At 59.2% G+C, this 17,765-nt stretch overlaps 1 protein-coding gene across 1 annotated transcript; it reads right to left on the reverse strand.

The window, feature by feature from the left end:
• Positions 1 to 279: 279 nt before the first annotated feature.
• Positions 280 to 14,033, reverse strand: RRN3 (RNA polymerase I transcription factor RRN3). Its single transcript, XM_078618634.1, has 16 exons — positions 13,321 to 14,033; positions 11,950 to 12,039; positions 11,415 to 11,544; positions 10,803 to 10,862; positions 10,333 to 10,396; positions 8,793 to 8,862; positions 7,436 to 7,534; positions 7,193 to 7,279; positions 6,177 to 6,336; positions 5,063 to 5,193; positions 3,828 to 3,958; positions 2,739 to 2,923; positions 2,337 to 2,445; positions 2,020 to 2,169; positions 1,776 to 1,863; positions 280 to 1,610 (listed from the first exon to the last, which is right to left on the reverse strand). Exons 1-16 carry the CDS (start codon positions 13,495 to 13,497, stop codon positions 1,437 to 1,439), a joined length of 1,905 nt encoding a protein of 634 aa, XP_078474760.1. The 5' UTR covers positions 13,498 to 14,033; the 3' UTR covers positions 280 to 1,436.
• Between the last annotated feature and the right edge of the window lie 3,732 nt (positions 14,034 to 17,765).

The raw sequence follows: 17,765 nt of genomic DNA on the forward strand, positions 1-17,765 counted from the left end.
TCATACTCTTAGGTTTTTTTCCGTAAAATCACATCGGTAAAATAATAATAGTAATAAATGACGTCCACCTTGGTCAGTTGTAGCTTGGGAAAGGGGGAGAGCCATCGACTCGTGAGGAGAGTGCAGTGGATGTTGCTCCACTGCCCTCTGCTGCCCAACCAGCCCTGGGACATCACCTTCACAGGGCTGGCCCCTCGGACAAACCGCTCGAGAAACCCTAGCGGCGGGGCTGTCTTACCGCACGAGTCTGTAAACATTTACGCGTCTTTGCGAGTGTGGTGCCTTGTACACGGGGACTGTATTCACGACACATGCTCTCCAGAACACAGGGAGCAATCCACGTGGTCGCACTGTACACCACAAAACACTGGCACAGACCAAAACGCTTTAAATATCCAAAACATCAGGGATGCTGCCCCCACTTAGAACGGTTTAAACACTGGACTTGCACTGCAGCAGTAGGCGGTCCCATCTCGAGATGCAACGATTCTACACACGGCAACTCCGAGGGGTCATGCACTCGCACTGCGTGCCATGAACTGGTACTCCAGCTCTTGTCTTTTCACGAAGTTAACTTTATCAACGGTTTTATTTAACTTCACTTGTGTTTGTCGAGGTCAAATCTTGTAATCAAAAGTTAGCCGACTTCCCGTTGTCCAATCAATTCCACATTTTGCACACACGTACTCAGGTCCGGTGACATTGCATGCCTGTATCAAAATAGGGATCAATTAATCAATTGCCTTCTTTCAAGCAATTAGACTTTTTATGGGCGGCTTATTAATTATATATTTTAGTAGGTCAAAAACGCCGCGGTCCCTAAACTGTGGAATTGGCTCGCACAAAAAGCAGGTGACCGCGAGTTAAACGAAGTTAATAAAACCGTTGTTTTTAAAAAACTTTTTTTAGGAGTTTATTTATATACACACACACATCTGGTCATGGGGTGATGGTCAGCCTTCATCTGCGCTGTGGGACGACGATCGCTCTCGAATTTGCCAACCGAGTCGTTTCCAGGTCATTATTTTTTTTTAAACTTGGCAAGTTTGGCCATGACTGGCACACGACGGCCGGCTTCTCTTTGAACGACGTCGCAGGATCTTCGACCTGCATTGAAGTAGACTGCCGAGTGTTTGATAGCGCAATACCAACCCACCGGGCGGGCGGCTTGGCGCTAGAGCGGGCGGCTCGCAATCAGAAGGTCGTGAGTTCAAATCCTGGTTGTGGGCTGACTCGGCCCATCCCTCCGGGGTAGGTAAAATGTAAATACACCACTCTGACGTGAGTGTCAACCAGGGCGGCCTGTCAAATTCTAACCGCGAACTTCTGCAACGAGCGGCGAATGTGCTGCCGCAGGATTGAGTGGTGGTGTTGGTGGCATTTGATGACTATTTTTGGTGGCTGTTGGTGGAAGTTGGCGGCGGTGGCAGTTGTGACTACAACGCGTGGGGAGTCGGGCCCATGTCCGTCTTGTAAGGAGGAGAGTCGAAACTCGCTCCGCCGCTGTTGAAGGGGTCGTACGAGCCGGGGGTCATGCTGCTGCCACTCCTCATCGCCGCGTCGCTCTTCAGGAAGTCATCCTCATCCTCCTGCTGCTGGCCCACCACCATCTGCACCATCACCGGACACAACAACACACCCACAGTGACAGCATAACCCAGTCAAGATTAGCAGCCGGTCACTCAAATTGTATGCCACGACCACCACCACAACACGGATGTGACGATGGTGACAAAGGTAGCGATGATGATGATGGTTATGATGAAAGGAAGCACCTTGCTGGGCCGACCCTTCAATGCGAGATCTCCGCCCAGATCCTCATTCCTCCACTCGCGAAACAGCGGCGCAATTACTCTCCTGGAGCTGAGACACAGGGGATGCGGGGCGGGGGGTCCAGAGACAAACGGCGCGCGCCGGTGAGACAGACACAGGACGGGGCACGTCCGGGAAACCTCCGGGACACCGTGTGGTGGCGGGTGGCGCCCTCCAGGCGCTGGTGGGGGAGGAGGCGGTGCTCACCGGCGCAGCAGGTAGGGGTCAAAAGGGAAGACGGCGTCCAGCTGGTCGTGCGAGGCGGGGGCGGCCCCCACGAGCGTGTCCCCGGCCACGGGCAGTCTCTGCCGACTGTTCTTCTCCATGATGGAGTAGCAGAATGCGATCTGATACCGCCTGGGGAGACACGGAGACGGACACACGCAGCAGGCTTGAGCGGCTGACACGGCCGTTAGGAACCGGCCACCGTAGCCACACCGGGGTCACCAATCGGGAGATGGATCGGCGTGCGGAGGATCGGAGCCGCGGGGCAGCAGCGGGCACCGCCGCACGACGACGCTCACCTCGTCAAGGCAGCGAAGATGTTGACGATGGGTGGGCGGCACACACGCAGGGGGTTGAGACGGCACAGCACGATCCGCTCCAGGTTGAGGCTCTGCAGGTACGCCAGGCCTGGCCACACACACAAAGATCCCCGATGTGGCCTTCTCAGACTGAGGGGAAGTGCCGTTCGCGAGTAGTGCCGATGAAGGCCGGCACCACGTAACGGAGTAACCTCCGTTACGGTCGCTCATTCCCCAGCCCTTGCACGCCCCTTGCCATCTAAATCACTCGATTTTTGTGACCACCATTTAAACCACGTTATAGAGCGCCCTTGTGAGTTGAGGCGCTCTGTATAAATATAAGATCACGTGGGCGCACACGCACACACTCCCCGTGCCTGCCCGCATGCGTGCGGCCTTCACCTTTGCGCATGTCGGGCTCCAGCAGCTGTCGGTGGCGGAACGAGAAGGAGTAGAAGACGGCCTGGCAGGCGGCGTAGAAGGGGCCGTGCGCTGCCACGAGGCAGCGGGGCCGCGCGCCGCCCTCCTGCCCGTCGATGTAGCGGTGCAGCCAGGGCACCAGCAGCCCCAGGCACGCGCGCACCGTGCTGACGTAGCGCGCATGCACACAGCACAGACGCGGGCACAGCGGCTAGATGTATCATCAAAACCAAGCGACACACCACGATATGATAGTGTACGCAAAACAACACAAGGCGGCTTTACTTATTTACCGATTTACCCCGGAGAACCAAGCCGAGTTGTAGGGCTTTTGCTCAGGAGAGTCCTCCCATGTTGGCTGTCTATTTTAATGTGTTCATGAAGTGGGAGGCTGAAAAGGCTGAGACTCACCCCACTGGGATGGACAGGGCCTGGGCTAGCAGACTGAGACTCACCCCCATGGGATGGACAGGGCCTGGGCTAGCAGGCTGAGACTCACCCCACTGGGATGGACAGGGCCTGGGCTAGCAGACTGAGACTCACCCCCCTGGGATGGACAGGGCCTGGGCTAGCAGGCTGAGACTCACCCCCCTGGGATGGACAGGGCCTGGGCTAGCAGGCTGAGACTCACCCCACTGGGATGGACAGGGCCTGGGCTAGCAGGCTGAGACTCACCCCACTGGGATGGACAGGGCCTGGGCTAGCAGGCTGAGACTCACCCCCCTGGGATGGACAGGGCCTGGGCTAGCAGACTGAGACTCACCCCACTGGGATGGACAGGGCCTGGGCTAGCAGGCTGAGACTCACCCCACTGGGATGGACAGGGCCTGGGCTAGCAGGCTGAGACTCACCCCACTGGGATGGACAGGGCCTGGGCTAGCAGACTGAGACTCACCCCCCTGGGATGGACAGGGCCTGGGCTAGCAGGCTGAGACTCACCCCACTGGGATGGACAGGGCCTGGGCTAGCAGGCTGAGACTCACCCCACTGGGATGGACAGGGCCTGGGCTAGCAGACTGAGACTCACCCCCCTGGGATGGACAGGGCCTGGGCTAGCAGGCTGAGACTCACCCCACTGGGATGTACTGGGCCCGGGCTAGCAGGCTGCCCATGTAGCCCACGGCTGCCTGCCTTATGATGGCTGCCTCGCTGGGGTTTTGCAGCTTCTTCCACAGGTGCTCAAGGAACGCCTCTGCCAGACCCTACACACACACAGAGATACAGTACAAACTTAGCTGTGCATGCATACACACAGCTATACATACAGGTAGATACAGCTACACACACACGCAGATACAGCTATACACTTAATACGTTGTTTTTGATAGCGTGCCCTCCTATATGCTGCGGCGTCTCACAGGACATCCCGTCGCACATCTCAACATGTATGAAAGGGCACCCCCAGTGGCAGCTGTGCCTGTGCGCCACGAGGTGATCAGACACCTGGCCAACAACAACAGGCATCGGCCTGCCAGAAGGGGGTTGACGATTGCTCTTCAGGAGTCTGCGAGGAATTTTTTGTATTTGACAAATGACCCAACTCTTACAAATGACGCCGCGACATCTGCAAGGTGCACCGTGAAACAGATGGCGCCGTGGTTAATGCAATGACAAAGATGCCCCGTGTGGCCTTTACAGGCTGTTGAGGCAAGTGTTGGTAGGGGGGTCGAGGGAGGAGGACAGCGGTTAGCGTACTGCACTGCAAACTCCACCGCCATGGTTCAAATTCTGGCCGTCGCGATGAATATATCCATGCGTATTGGCCTTCTTCCGCACCGTACATAGCCAGCCATGCTAATCTGGGCCCAGTACATCCCAGTGGGGTGAGCTTCTAGTATCGGTGATAGCTCCCTGAACTGGTAGGGCCTCTCCTAGGTAGACTCAGCCTTAAGTTAGTGCCCGGTTCGATGTATAAACGTCAGGGGAAACAAAGGTGGCCAAGAGTGGTGCTGTGCGGGCTCCACGGGGGACCTTTGTCTGTATGTGTGGAGTGGTGGTGCAGCGGTTAAATAACCGCGCTACGCACCCAGCGACCCGAGTTCGATTCCCGTTCACGGCCACCAACATCAGTGACGATTATCTGAACCGGTCCTGGGCCTCCCCTAGGTCGACTCAGCCGCAAAGCGAGCACCCGGTACGACGTGTGGGGAGACAAAGGCGGCCGGGCGTGGCATTGGCCACCCATCCCCTCGTGCGCCGCGTCAGCATTCGTAGGCGCTACTCGCTAACAGCACTTGCCCCAAGAGCGTGTGCGGGCCACACGGGGGACCTTTGTCTGTGTGTGCGTATGTGGGGTGCCGTCGTACGAGGCGGAAGCTGCACAGGTAGAAGAGGCAGAACTGCACGTGGCAGGAGGCGTGCGTGGGCAGCAGCAGGCGGTCAAACGCATCCAGCAGGTCCCGGTACACGGCCTTCGTCATCTCCACGTCCAGCTTCCCTGAGCACCACAGAACACAACCCACTCACTCACCCAACCACTCACCCACCCACTCACTCACTCACCCAACCACTCACTCACTCACCCAACCACTCACCCAACCAACTCACCCACTCACTCACCCAACCACACACTCACTCTACCACCCAACTCACCCACTCACTCACCCAACCACTCACCCACCCACTCACTCACTCACTCACCCAACCACTCACCCACTCACTCACCCAACCACTCACCCACCCACTCACTCACCCAACCCACTCACTCACTCACCCAACCACTCACCCAACCAACTCACCCACTCACTCACCCAACCACCCACTCACTCTACCACCCACTCACTCACCCAACCACCCAACCACTCAACCACCCAACTCACCCACTCACTCACCCACTCACCCAACCACTCAACCACCAAACTCACTCACCCAACCACCCGCTCACCCAACTCACCCAACCACCCAACTCACCCTACCACTCACTCTACCATCCAACTCACCCACCCGCTCACCCTACCACTCACTCACCCAACTCACCCAACCACCCACTCACCCAACCACCCACCTCACCCAACCACCCACTCACTCACCCAACCACCCAACTAGCCCAACTCCCCACTTCACCGACCCACCCACCTCACCGACCCACCCACCCACACACGCAACCACTCACCCACCCAACCACCCGCTCACCCAACCACTCACTCAGCCAACACACCCAACCACCCACTCACCCACCCAACCACCCGCTCACCCAACCACCCACTTCACCCAACCACCCACTTCACCCAACCACCCACTTCACCCTACACCTTTACCCACTGTACTCAATGTTCCTACTTACCATGGTCACCCTACCCACCCAACCACGCAACCACCCACCCAACCACGCAACCACCCACCCACCCAACCACGCAACCACCCACCCACCCAACCACCCGTCCACTCTCCCCAACGCACACTCGTGCCGCCTGTGCCCACCGTTGGAGTGGCACGTGTCATGGATGTATCGGAAGAGCAGCGCCATGAGGACATCGAGCGTGTTGGCGGCCGTGTGAGCCATCTCCCCCTCCTCTTCGTCTTCGCTCTTTTCCCCACCTCCTCCTCGCCCGCCCCTCGCCTCCACACCCGCGTCCTCATCCTGGCGCCACACGGCAGAGGATCAACGGCGACGTCAGCGTACGGCACCGCAAGCAAATCACAAAGACAAAGACCCCCCGTGCAGCCTTAACAGACTCGTGGGGCAAGTGCTGTGGTGAGCACCCGCTCCCGACATGCATACATACACACGTACATGCGCACAAAGACAAAGATCCTCCGTAAAGCGATTAACGGACTCGTGGAGCAAGTGCCGACACACAAATGCACACAAATATGGGAGGGTGGGTAGATGGGTGGACATGTGGGAGGGTGGGTGGGTAGGTAGGTGAGAGGGTGGGTGGGAGGGTTGGTGGGCGAGTGAGCAGGTGGTTGCGTGGCTGTGTTGGTTGGTGGAGGTGGGTGTGTTGGTGAGTGGGTGGGCGAGTGAGCTGGTGGGTGGACGGGTGGGTGGGTGGCTGTGTTGGTGGGTGGGTGAGTGGATGGGTGGGTGGCTGTGTTGGTGGGTGGGTGAGTGGGTGGGTGGCTGTGTTGGTGGGTGGGTGGCTGTGTTGGTGGGTGGGTGGGTGGGTGGCTGTGTTGGTGGGTGGGTGAGTGGGTGGGTGGCTGTTGGTGGGTGGGTGGGTGAGTGAGTGGGTGGCCATGTTGGTGGGTGGCTGTGTTGGTGGGTGGGGGGACGGGTGGGCCGGATGGCTGTGTTGGTGGGTGGGTGAGCTGGTGGGTGGGTAGAGTTGGTGGGTGGGTGGCTGTGTTGACGGGTGGCTGTGTTGGTAGCTGGGCGGGTGAGCTGGTGGCTGTGTTGACGGGTGTGTGGGTGGCTGTGTGTGTGTGTGGGTGTGTTGGTTGGTGGCTGCGTTGGTAGCTGGGTGGGTGAGCTGGTGGCTGTGTGGCTGTCTCACCATGTGGAACACCTCCTCCTGTGCGGCGCCCGACTGGACGGCCGCCTGCTGCTCCGCGTCCTCAATGTCCTGGCGGGGAGCGTTCACCTGGTGGGGTGGGGGGGGAGAATTAGAATTACTTTCTGGGTCGCCGCTCTGAGTGAAATGAAGCTCAGCCTCTCATTGACATTAAGGGTGAGGGGTGAGGAGCGGTGAGGAGCGGTGAGGAGCAGTGAGGAGGGGTGAGGGGTCGGGGATTCTCACGTCGAGCTTGAGCAGCCTGTCCAGCAGTAGGGCGAGCACGTCGCGTCGCAGCACGGGCAGGTAGGTAGTGACGCGCAGTAGGTTGTGTACGTAGCACTCCTAGCAACACACAACACGCGTGTCATACACACACACACACGCGTGTCATACACACACACACACAACACGCGCGTCACACGCACACGTGTTAACCACGCGCGTCACACGCACACGTGTTAACCACGCGCGTCACACGCACACGTGTTAACCACGCGCGTCACACGCACACGTGTTAACCACGCGCGTCACACGCACACGTGTTAACCACGCGCGTCACACGCACACACAACACGCGTGTCATACACACACGTGTTAACCACGCGCGTCATACACATACACACACAACACGCGTGTCACACACACGTGTTAACCACGCGCGTCACACACACACACAACACGCGTGTCATACACACACGTGTTAACCACGCGCGTCATACACATACACACACAACACGCGTGTCACACACACACGTGTTAACCACGCGCGTCACACACACACACAACACGCGTGTCATACACACACGTGTTAACCACGCACGTCATATACACACACACACAACACGCGTGTCACACACACACACACGTGTTAACCACGCGCGTCATATACACACACACACACACAACACGCGTGTCACACACACACGTGTTAACCACGCGCGTCACACACACACACAACACGCGTGTCATACACACGTGTTAACCACGTGCGTCACACACACACACACAAGTCACACCACACGTGTCATACACACACGTGTTAACCACGCGCGTCACACGCACACACAACACGCGTGTCAAACCAACACACCACACGTGACACACACCACACACGTGACACACACCACACACGTGACAAACACCACACGCGTGTCAAACCCACGCGCGTCACACACCATGACACCCCACGCGAGCCTCGACACACACCACACACAAAAGACAAAGAACACCCCCCCCCCATTCACAAGCGGAATAATTTAAAAAAAACTGGTGCCTCGGTGACTTCACTGTAAATCTTCGCCGAGTGGCGGCCGTTCAGTTTGTTCCGTTCTCACGGCGCCACGCTTCCCTGCCGTAGCGTCGCGCGAGGGGTGCGGTGGAGCTGCCACGTGCGGCGAGTCGTTTGCAGACAAAACCTTTCAGATTCAGACCACGGCGCCGACTCTTTGATCTTTTGATGTCCCCTTGCGAGCGGAGCCGACGGCGTAGCAGCATCTTACGCTCAAATATAACGCTGCCGCGGTTTTAACCGGGGAAGCCTCCCGGATTCGAACCGCGAAGCTTCAAGCTACCAAGCAAGCGGGGGCCACGCATCCAGTACCTGTGTCCGCGGAGATTTGGTCACAAACGGGAACCTCTCCGCCAGCAGCGGCATCAAGAACATGGGCGTCCTGCGCACACAGAGGGCGGGGTCACGCGGGGTCACGCGCTGGAGGCCACGAGTGAGCTGCGGCGAGCTGTGAATGAACTCGAGTTCAATTTTTATGTACAATACGTATTGAAAAACTGCGTGTTATCTTGGTGTGGTCTGGGACTGTTTTTGCTGTTGTTATCCTGCCTTTTCGAAGCTTGGGAATTGATGATGTAATTTAAACTTTTATAGTTTTTAAAAATCTATTTAAGGGGAGCCATGGTGGTGTGATGCTATCTTCCTCGCCTGGTATGCCGGAGGTCCCGGGTTCGATCCCGACCCCTTCACATTTAGAAACACATGCACTGAGGTTATTTAGATTATTTTGATGATATAAATGTACAAATGATGGGCCACTTTGTGGCCAGGTTGCTTTAAAAAAAATAAGTGAATACCTCAATGGGCTTTGCCTGGTAGGATGGGGATGGTTTAGTTTTATTTGTATGTGTTTAGGTGATTTGTTTACCTTTCTTGTACTGCACTACTATCAAGCTTTTATTCTGTTTGTTGTTGTAACGGTCTTGCCTGCCCCTACTGGACATCTGTAAAAAATAACGTCACAGCTCATCGGATTCCTCCACTATATTTTTCATTTTGATTTTGAATTCAGGGCCCCATTATGGACGAGAGAGTACTTGCCAATAAAGTCTAACATCATGGCATCGTGATAACCCACAATGCCATCGTGATAACCCACAATGCCATCGTGATAACCCACAATGCCATAGAAGAGGCTGCCTCTGGTGCAGGCCAATCGGTCTCAAGATCACTGTGGAGGGTACACCAAGGCTTGCGTGCGTCTGTGCGTGCCGTTTACCACGAGCACGCGTGGGCACGCATCGAGCCGATGCCTTGTAGTCGGTGGTGCGTTGTTGGTGTTTGAACGTCTTAACAGCCGGATTGACGCCAGAGAGCATCACTATCCTGACACTGGCGGAAGGGACCCATCGTTTGGCCCGAGTCTGCTGATGAGGCCCAGAATGTTGCAAGAGCAGGCCACTGCGTGTCGGCGGCACGGTCCACATTTGACTAATTTTTCGTGGAAATGTGCTCACAAATGTAGCCAATTGGGATTATATAATAATATTATTTATATCCAGTGTCGGCTAAGTACGGTGCGAAAGGTCAACATCCATACAAACTTCCCTTGTGCGTGAAGCAGTCCCCCTCCTCCTTCACCTCCTTCCGTTCCTCTCTGAAAGCCTCACCCCTTCTCTACTGCCCATTCACTTGCTCTTCCCTCCCCTTGCCCCTCTACCCCTTCCCGTCCCTCCCCTCCCCTTGCGTGATCCCCAACTACCCTCCCCATCACTGTTACTCATTCCTCAATCCTGCCAGCACGCCCCTGCCATCGACCGTGTCTTTATGGAGGGGGTGAGTGAGCGGGGCGAGTTAAACCATTACTACGGGGGGGGGGGGGGCGTGTGTGGGGGCGTGTGTGGAGACGTACGAGGGCACGATGCCAGCGATGAGCTCCAGGGCCTTGTGACAGATTTGGAAACACCTGTCCGCATCTGGGGAGACGACATGTGGAGACACGGGATATGTGAGAGAGACACGGGATACGCGAGAGACACGGGGAGACGAGAGACACGGGGAGGAGAGAGACACGGCAGAATGACCCCCCCCCCACCACCTGTCTCCCGTCACTCCCACATACAGGTGGTGCAACAGGTGGTGATTGTCTCCAGACTGCAGTAACACAAAGTGGCACTGGGCCTGTCCCATGATCTCCTGCACCTAGCCTGGTACAACAGTCAACCCGTAGCACCTGGGTCTGTTCCGTGACCTCCTGCCAGCGAGCTTTTGACACTTGACGTAGCCTCAAAGTGCACCTAGGCTGGCACAAGCACCGTGGTGGTGTTACCGCCACTCAGTGGAGAACGACGGCTGTTGTCGTTGTGTCCGTGCGTCTCTCACCCTCGTCGTCATCGTCGGAGTCTGTGAACTCCCCCCCCGCCTCGTCCACCACGCGCTTGCCTGCAGACACACACAGCAGCAGCAGCGGCAGCAGTGGCTCACTCACCGCCCCAGACCGCACACCGAGCCCCACACACATGGGTGGGTGTGTGGGTGGGTGTGTGGGTGAGTGGGTGGTTGTGTGGGTGGTTGTGTGTGTGGGTGATTATGTGGGTGAGTGGTTGTGTTGGTGATTGGTTGTGTGGGTGAATGATTGTGTGTGTGGATGAGTGGTTGTGTGGTTGGGTGGTTGTGTGGGTGAGTGGTTGTGTGTGTGGGTGGTTGTGTGGGTGGGTGGTTGTGTGGGTGGTTGTGTGGGTGAGTGGTTGTGTGGGTGAGTGGTTGTGTGAGTGAGTGGTTGTGTGGGTGAGTGGTTGTGTGGATGGATGGTTGTGTTGGTTAGTGGTTGTGTGGGTGGGTGGTTGTGTGGGTGGTTGTGTGGGTGAGTGGTTGTGTGGGTGGGTGGTTGTGTGGGTGGGTGGTTGTGTGGGTGGGTGGTTGTGTGGGTGGTTGTGTGTGGGTGGTTGTGTGGGTGGATGGTTGTGTGGGTGGTTGTGTTGGGGCGTCTCGCACGGCGGGTGAAGTTGGAGAGCAGCATGATGAGGCAGGAGCGCAGGTAGATGGTCTGAGCCGACACCAGGTGAGTGAGGAAGGAGAGATATTCCTCCACCACCGCACGGCCACGCGACATCCAGCTGATCCTCTGCTCAATGCACGCAGAGACAACAACAACTCCCGTTCGCCACGGAATGGTGGCGATGTCACCACAGCGCTTGTGCCAGGCTAGGTGCACTTTGAGGCCACGTGAAGTGTCGAAGGCCCGCTAGCCGGAGATCACGGGACAGACCCACCAGGTTCTATGGGTTGACTGACTGAGATGGCTGGCAAAAACACCAACTGCGCAAATCTGAAGTGTTTTATCTGCCTGGCACTCCGCTCGTTGTTGTGAGCATCGCTACTCTGCCCTCCGATGTTGTTGGAGGGCGACTGTCTCCAACTACCCATATTAGTGTGTTGTGGATAAAGCAGTGTGTGAGGTGTGCTTTGCGGTGTGTTGTGGACTAAGCGTCGTGTGCGTGTTCCGTGTGTGCCGTGTGGCGTCACGCACCAGTATCAGTGACACCAGCAGCTCGTAGTCCTTGCTGAGCATCGCCACACAGCCCCGCAGCTCCTTGAGCCAGCACTCCAGCTGCACCTCCTGCAACAGCATCAGTAGCAGCAGTAGTAGTAGCATCAGCAGTAACAGCTGCAGTGGCAGCACCAATAACATCATCAGCAGTAACAGCTGCAGTGGCAGCACCAACAACATCATCAGCAGTAACAGCTGCAGTGGCAGCAACGTCATTAGCAGCAGCTGGACCGCCTGCAACAGCAACAGTACTATCAGCAGTAACAGCAGCAGCAGTAACAATAGCACCAGCAGCACCAGCAGCAGTATCTGCAGTAACAGCAGCAGTACGAGCAGCAGCAGCAGTACGAGCAGCAATAGCTGCAGCAGCAGCAGTACGAGCAGCAGCAACAGAAGCAGCAGTAACAATAGCAACAGCAGCAGTAGCTGCTGCTGCAGTAACAGCAGCAGCATCAGCAGCAGTACGAGCAGCAGCAACAGCAGTAACAACAGCAGTAGCTGCACCAGCAGCAGCACGAGCAGCAACAGCAGCAGCAACAGCAGCAGCTGCTGCAGCAGCAGTACGAGCAGCTGCTGCAGCAGCAGTACGAGCAGCAGCATCAGGCGTGAGACGCCGCAGAGGCCTCGCCGCCACTCCGAGTGGGGACGCGAGGCCTCCACGGCTGATGCCGCCAGTGTGACAGGGCTGTGAACGTGGTGTGCTGGGGATGGTGGCTAGCGAACACGAACACGAAGCCCCCCCCCCCCCCTGTTGGTATCCAGCCGGCTGCAGGGCGAGTTGATATGCGGTGTTTTTTCTGGAAGAATTTGCAGTTTTTTCCTGGATTTTTCTGCTGCGTGTAGTCACTTTAAGATGTTTCTCGTTCACGTTTTAGTTTGTTGCGGACGCACCCGAGTCAAGAGCCCCATGGCTCACAGCACTACACCTCACGAATGGAACTGAAGCGCTGTTAACGAGCGGCGCCTACGAAGGCTCAGCGTCTCTGGCACAGTCGGGGTCTTTACAATCGGGTTTAATTGTCTTTTTATATGAAACCCGATCATCTGAGATTGGGAGAAATCCGGTTTAGTTGGTTCTAATTGCAGAACCGCACTTCGCCAACTTCTCACCGATGGGCTTCATCCATTCCAAGCGAAGGAACTCTCTGGCGCCCACGATTGTGGAGAAGCTCGTGTTCATCACGACCAACCTGCCCGCCGCATTCTACGACTACCCCGTGCTCGACCCCCCCCCCCCCCCGTACGATAGCAGCAGCACCGACGAGGAAGCAGCCTAAGCCTTGGATCAGAGTTTCGTATTCATTATAAACCACCAGGTGTTAATTCCCCATCACCACCCCGGCCGCCCACCTTGATGTCGGGGTCTGCGAGCTGTCGCAGCAGCAGCGTGTACTCTGCCGCGTGTCCCTGGCGGAACTCGCTGAGCGCCTGCACGACCCCCTGCCCGAACCGCACGGCCTTGCGAGCCGAGGTGGGCGACAGCAGCGGCGCAGAGTCGTCGCGCGCGTCTCCCTCCGTCATCATCATCGCCGCCGCCGCCGCCGCCTCCTCCTCCTCCTCGAGTCCAGGGACAGACGCTGCCGCTGCTGCTGCTGCTGCGTCTCTCGAGCAGAGAGGCTCCCACGGCTCTCTCCCTCTCACACCCACGGCCCTCTCCCTCTCACACCCACGGCCCGTCTCTGTTGCCGGCAACAGGGTGATGATGGCGAGCTCGGTAGCGCGCCCCCCCCCCTGCCGTCGCTGCACGACTCTCTCCGTCTCTCTGTGTCTCTCTCCCTGTCTCAGTGTCTGTGTCCCTCTATGTGTCTCTCTCTCTGTGTGTGTCTCTCTCTCTGTGTGTCTCTCTCTCTCTCTGTGTGTGTCTCTCTCTCTCTGTGTGTCTCTCTCTCTCTCTGTGTGTCTCTCTGTCCCAGTGTCTGCGTCTCTCTGTCTCTGTGTCTCTCTGCGTAGCTCCGCTCCGTATCAGCGCGGCCTTTCGCCTCCACCCGGCGCGGCCATGCTGCTCGCCCGGTCACGTGGTGATGCTCGCCCGGTCACGTGGTGCTGATCGAGTATTTTTATTTATTTCCCGCGGCCCGCGTCGCAGGCGGCGGCGCTCCCATACGGCTTCCAGCGCGCGCGGTGACGTCATCACGCACGGCTTCCAGCGCGCGCGGTGACGTCATCACGCACGGCTTCCAGCGCGCGCGGTGACGTCATCACGCACGGCTTCCAGCGCGCGTGGTGACGTCATCGCGCACGGCTTTCAGCGCGTAGTGACGTCATCGCGCACGGCTTCCAGCTCGCGTGTGACGTCATCACGCACGGCTTCCAGCGCGCGGTGACGTCATCACGCACGGCTTCCAGCGCGCGGTAACGTCATCACGCACGGCTTCCAGCGCGCGCGGTGACGTCATAACGCACGGCTTCCAGCGCGCGCGGTGACGTCAACACGCACAGTTTCCAGCGCGCGCGGTGACGTCATCACGCACGGCTTCCAGCGCGCGTGGTGACGTCATCACGCACGGCTTCCAACGCGCGATAACGTCTTCACTCACGGCTTCCAGCGCGTGGTGACGTCATCACGCACGGCTTCCAGCGCGCGTGGTGACGTCATCGCGCACGGCTTCCAGCGCGCGTGGTGACGTCATCACGCACGATTCCAGCGCGCGTGGTGACGTAATCGCGCACGGCTTTCAGCGCGTGGTGACGTCATCGCGCACGGCTTCAAGCTCGCGCGTGACGTCATCACGCACGGCTTCCAGCGCGCGCGGTGACGTCATCACGCACGGATTCCAGCGCGCGCGGTGACGTCATCACGCACGGCTTCCAACGCGCGGTGACGTCATCACGCACGGCTTCCAGCGCGGTGACGTCATCACGCACGGCTTCCAGCGCACGAGACGTCATCACGCACGGCTTTCAGCGCGCGTCGTGACGTCATCACGCACGGCTTCCAGCGCGCGTGGTGACGTCATCACGCACGGCTTCCAGCGCGCGTCGTGACGTCATCACGCACGGCTTCCAGCGCGCGTGGTGACGTCATCACGCACGGCTTCCAGCGCACGAGACGTCATCACGCACGGCTTTCAGCGCGCGTCGTGACGTCATCACGCACGGCTTCCAGCGCGCGTGGTGACGTCATCACGCACGGCTTCCAGCGCGCGCGGTGACGTCATCACGCACGGCTTCCAGCGCGCGCGGTGACGTCATCACGCACGGCTTCCAGCGCGCGTGGTGACGTCATCGCGCACGGCTTTCAGCGCGTGGTGACGTCATCGCGCACGGCTTCCAGCTCGCGTGTGACGTCATCACGCACGGCTTCCAGCGCGCGCGGTGACGTCATCACGCACGGCTTCCAGCGCGCGATAACGTCATCACGCACGGCTTCCAGCGCGCGCGGTGACGTCATAACGCACGGCTTCCAGCGCGCGCGGTGACGTCATCACGCACGGTTTCCAGCGCGCGCGGTGACGTCATCACGCACGGCTTCCAGCGCGCGTGGTGACGTCATCACGCACGGCTTCCAACGCGCGATAACGTCTTCACTCACGGCTTCCAGCGCGTGGTGACGTCATCACGCACGGCTTCCAGCGCGCGAGGTGACGTCATCACGCACGGCTTCCAGCGCGCGCGGTGACGTCATCACGCACGGATTCCAGCGCGCGCGGTGACGTCATCACGCACGGCTTCCAGCGCGCGCGGTGACGTCATCACGCACGGTTTCCAGCGTGCGCGGTGACGTCATCACGCACTGTTTCCAGCGCGCGCGGTGACGTCATCACGCACGGCTTCCAGCGCGCGGTGACGTCATCACGCACGGCTTCCAACGCGCGGTGACGTCATCACACACGGCTTCCAGCGCGGTGACGTCATCACGCACGGCTTCCAGCGCACGAGACGTCATCACGCACGGCTTTCAGCGCGCGTCGTGACGTCATCACGCACGGCTTCCAGCGCGCGTGGTGACGTCATCACGCACGGCTTCCAGCGCTCACGGTGACGTCATCACGCACGGCTTCCAACGCGCGATAACGTCTTCACTCACGGCTTCCAGCGCGTGGTGACGTCATCACGCACGGCTTCCAGAGCGCGTGGTGACGTCATCACGCACGGCTTTCAGCGCGTGGTAACGTCATCGCGCACGGCTTCCAGCTTGCGTGGTGACGTCATCACGCACGCCTTCCAGCGCGCGAGGTGACGTCATCACGCACGGCTTCCAGCGCGCGTGGTGACGTCATCACGCACGGCTTCCAGCGCGCGCGGTGACGTCATCACGCACGGCTTCCAGCGCGCGCGGTGACGTCATCACGCACGGTTTCCAGCGTGCGCGGTGACGTCATCACGCACTGTTTCCAGCGCGCGCGGTGACGTCATCACGCACGGCTTCCAGCGCGCGGTGACGTCATCACGCACGGCTTCCAGCGCGGTGACGTCATCACGCACGGCTTCCAGCGCGCGTGGTGACGTCATCACGCACGGCTTCCAGCGCGCACGGTGCCGTCATCACGCACGGCTTCCAGCGCGCGCGATGACGTCATCACGCACGGATTCCAGCGCGCGCGGTGACGTCATCACACACGGCTTCCAGCGCGCGAGACGTCATCACGCACGGCTTCCAGCGCGCGTGGTGACGTCATCACGCACGGCTTCCAGCGCTCACGGTGACGTCATCACGCACGGCTTCCAACGCGCGATAACGTCTTCATTCACGGCTTCCAGCGCGTGGTGACGTCATCACGCACGGCTTCCAGCGCGCGAGGTGACGTCATCACGCACGGCTTCCAGTGCGCGTGGTGACGTCATCACGCAAGGCTTCCAGCGCGCGTGGTGACGTCATCGCGCACGGCTTCCAGCGCGCGTGGTGACGTCATCACGCACGATTCCAGCGCGCGTGGTGACGTAATCGCGCACGGCTTTCAGCGCGTGGTGACGTCATCGCGCACGGCTTCAAGCTCGCGCGTGACGTCATCACGCACGGCTTCCAGCGCGCGCGGTGACGTCATCACGCACGGATTCCAGCGCGCGCGGTGACGTCATCACGCACGGCTTCCAGCGCGCGCGGTGACGTCATCACGCACGGTTTCCAGCGTGCGCGGTGACGTCATCACGCACTGTTTCCAGCGCGCGCGGTGACGTCATCACGCACGGCTTCCAGCGCGCGGTGACGTCATCACGCACGGCTTCCAACGTGCAGTGACGTCATCACGCACGGCTTCCAGCGTGGTGACGTCATCACGCACGGCTTCCAGCGCACGAGACGTCATCACGCACGGCTTTCAGCGCGCGTCGTGACGTCATCACGCACGGCTTCCAGCGCGCGTGGTGACGTCATCACGCACGGCTTCCAGCGCGCACGGTGCCGTCATCACGCACGGCTTCCAGCGCGCGCGATGACGTCATCACGCACGGATTCCAGCGCGCGCGGTGACGTCATCACACACGGCTTCCAGCGCGCGAGACGTCATCACGCACGGCTTCCAGCGCGCGTGGTGACGTCATCACGCACGGCTTCCAGCGCTCACGGTGACGTCATCACGCACGGCTTCCAACGCGCGATAACGTCTTCACTCACGGCTTCCAGCGCGTGGTGACGTCATCACGCACGGCTTCCAGAGCGCGTGGTGACGTCATCACGCACGGCTTTCAGCGCGTGGTAACGTCATCGCGCACGGCTTCCAGCTTGCGTGGTGACGTCATCACGCACGCCTTCCAGCGCGCGAGGTGACGTCATCACGCACGGCTTCCAGCGCGCGTGGTGACGTCATCACGCACGATTCCAGCGCGCGTGGTGACGTAATCGCGCACGGCTTTCA

Source organism: Lampetra planeri, chromosome 58 (assembly GCF_965212315.1).
Source record: "Lampetra planeri chromosome 58, kcLamPlan1.2.h2, whole genome shotgun sequence".
Classification (NCBI taxonomy): Eukaryota; Metazoa; Chordata; class Hyperoartia; order Petromyzontiformes; family Petromyzontidae; genus Lampetra; species Lampetra planeri.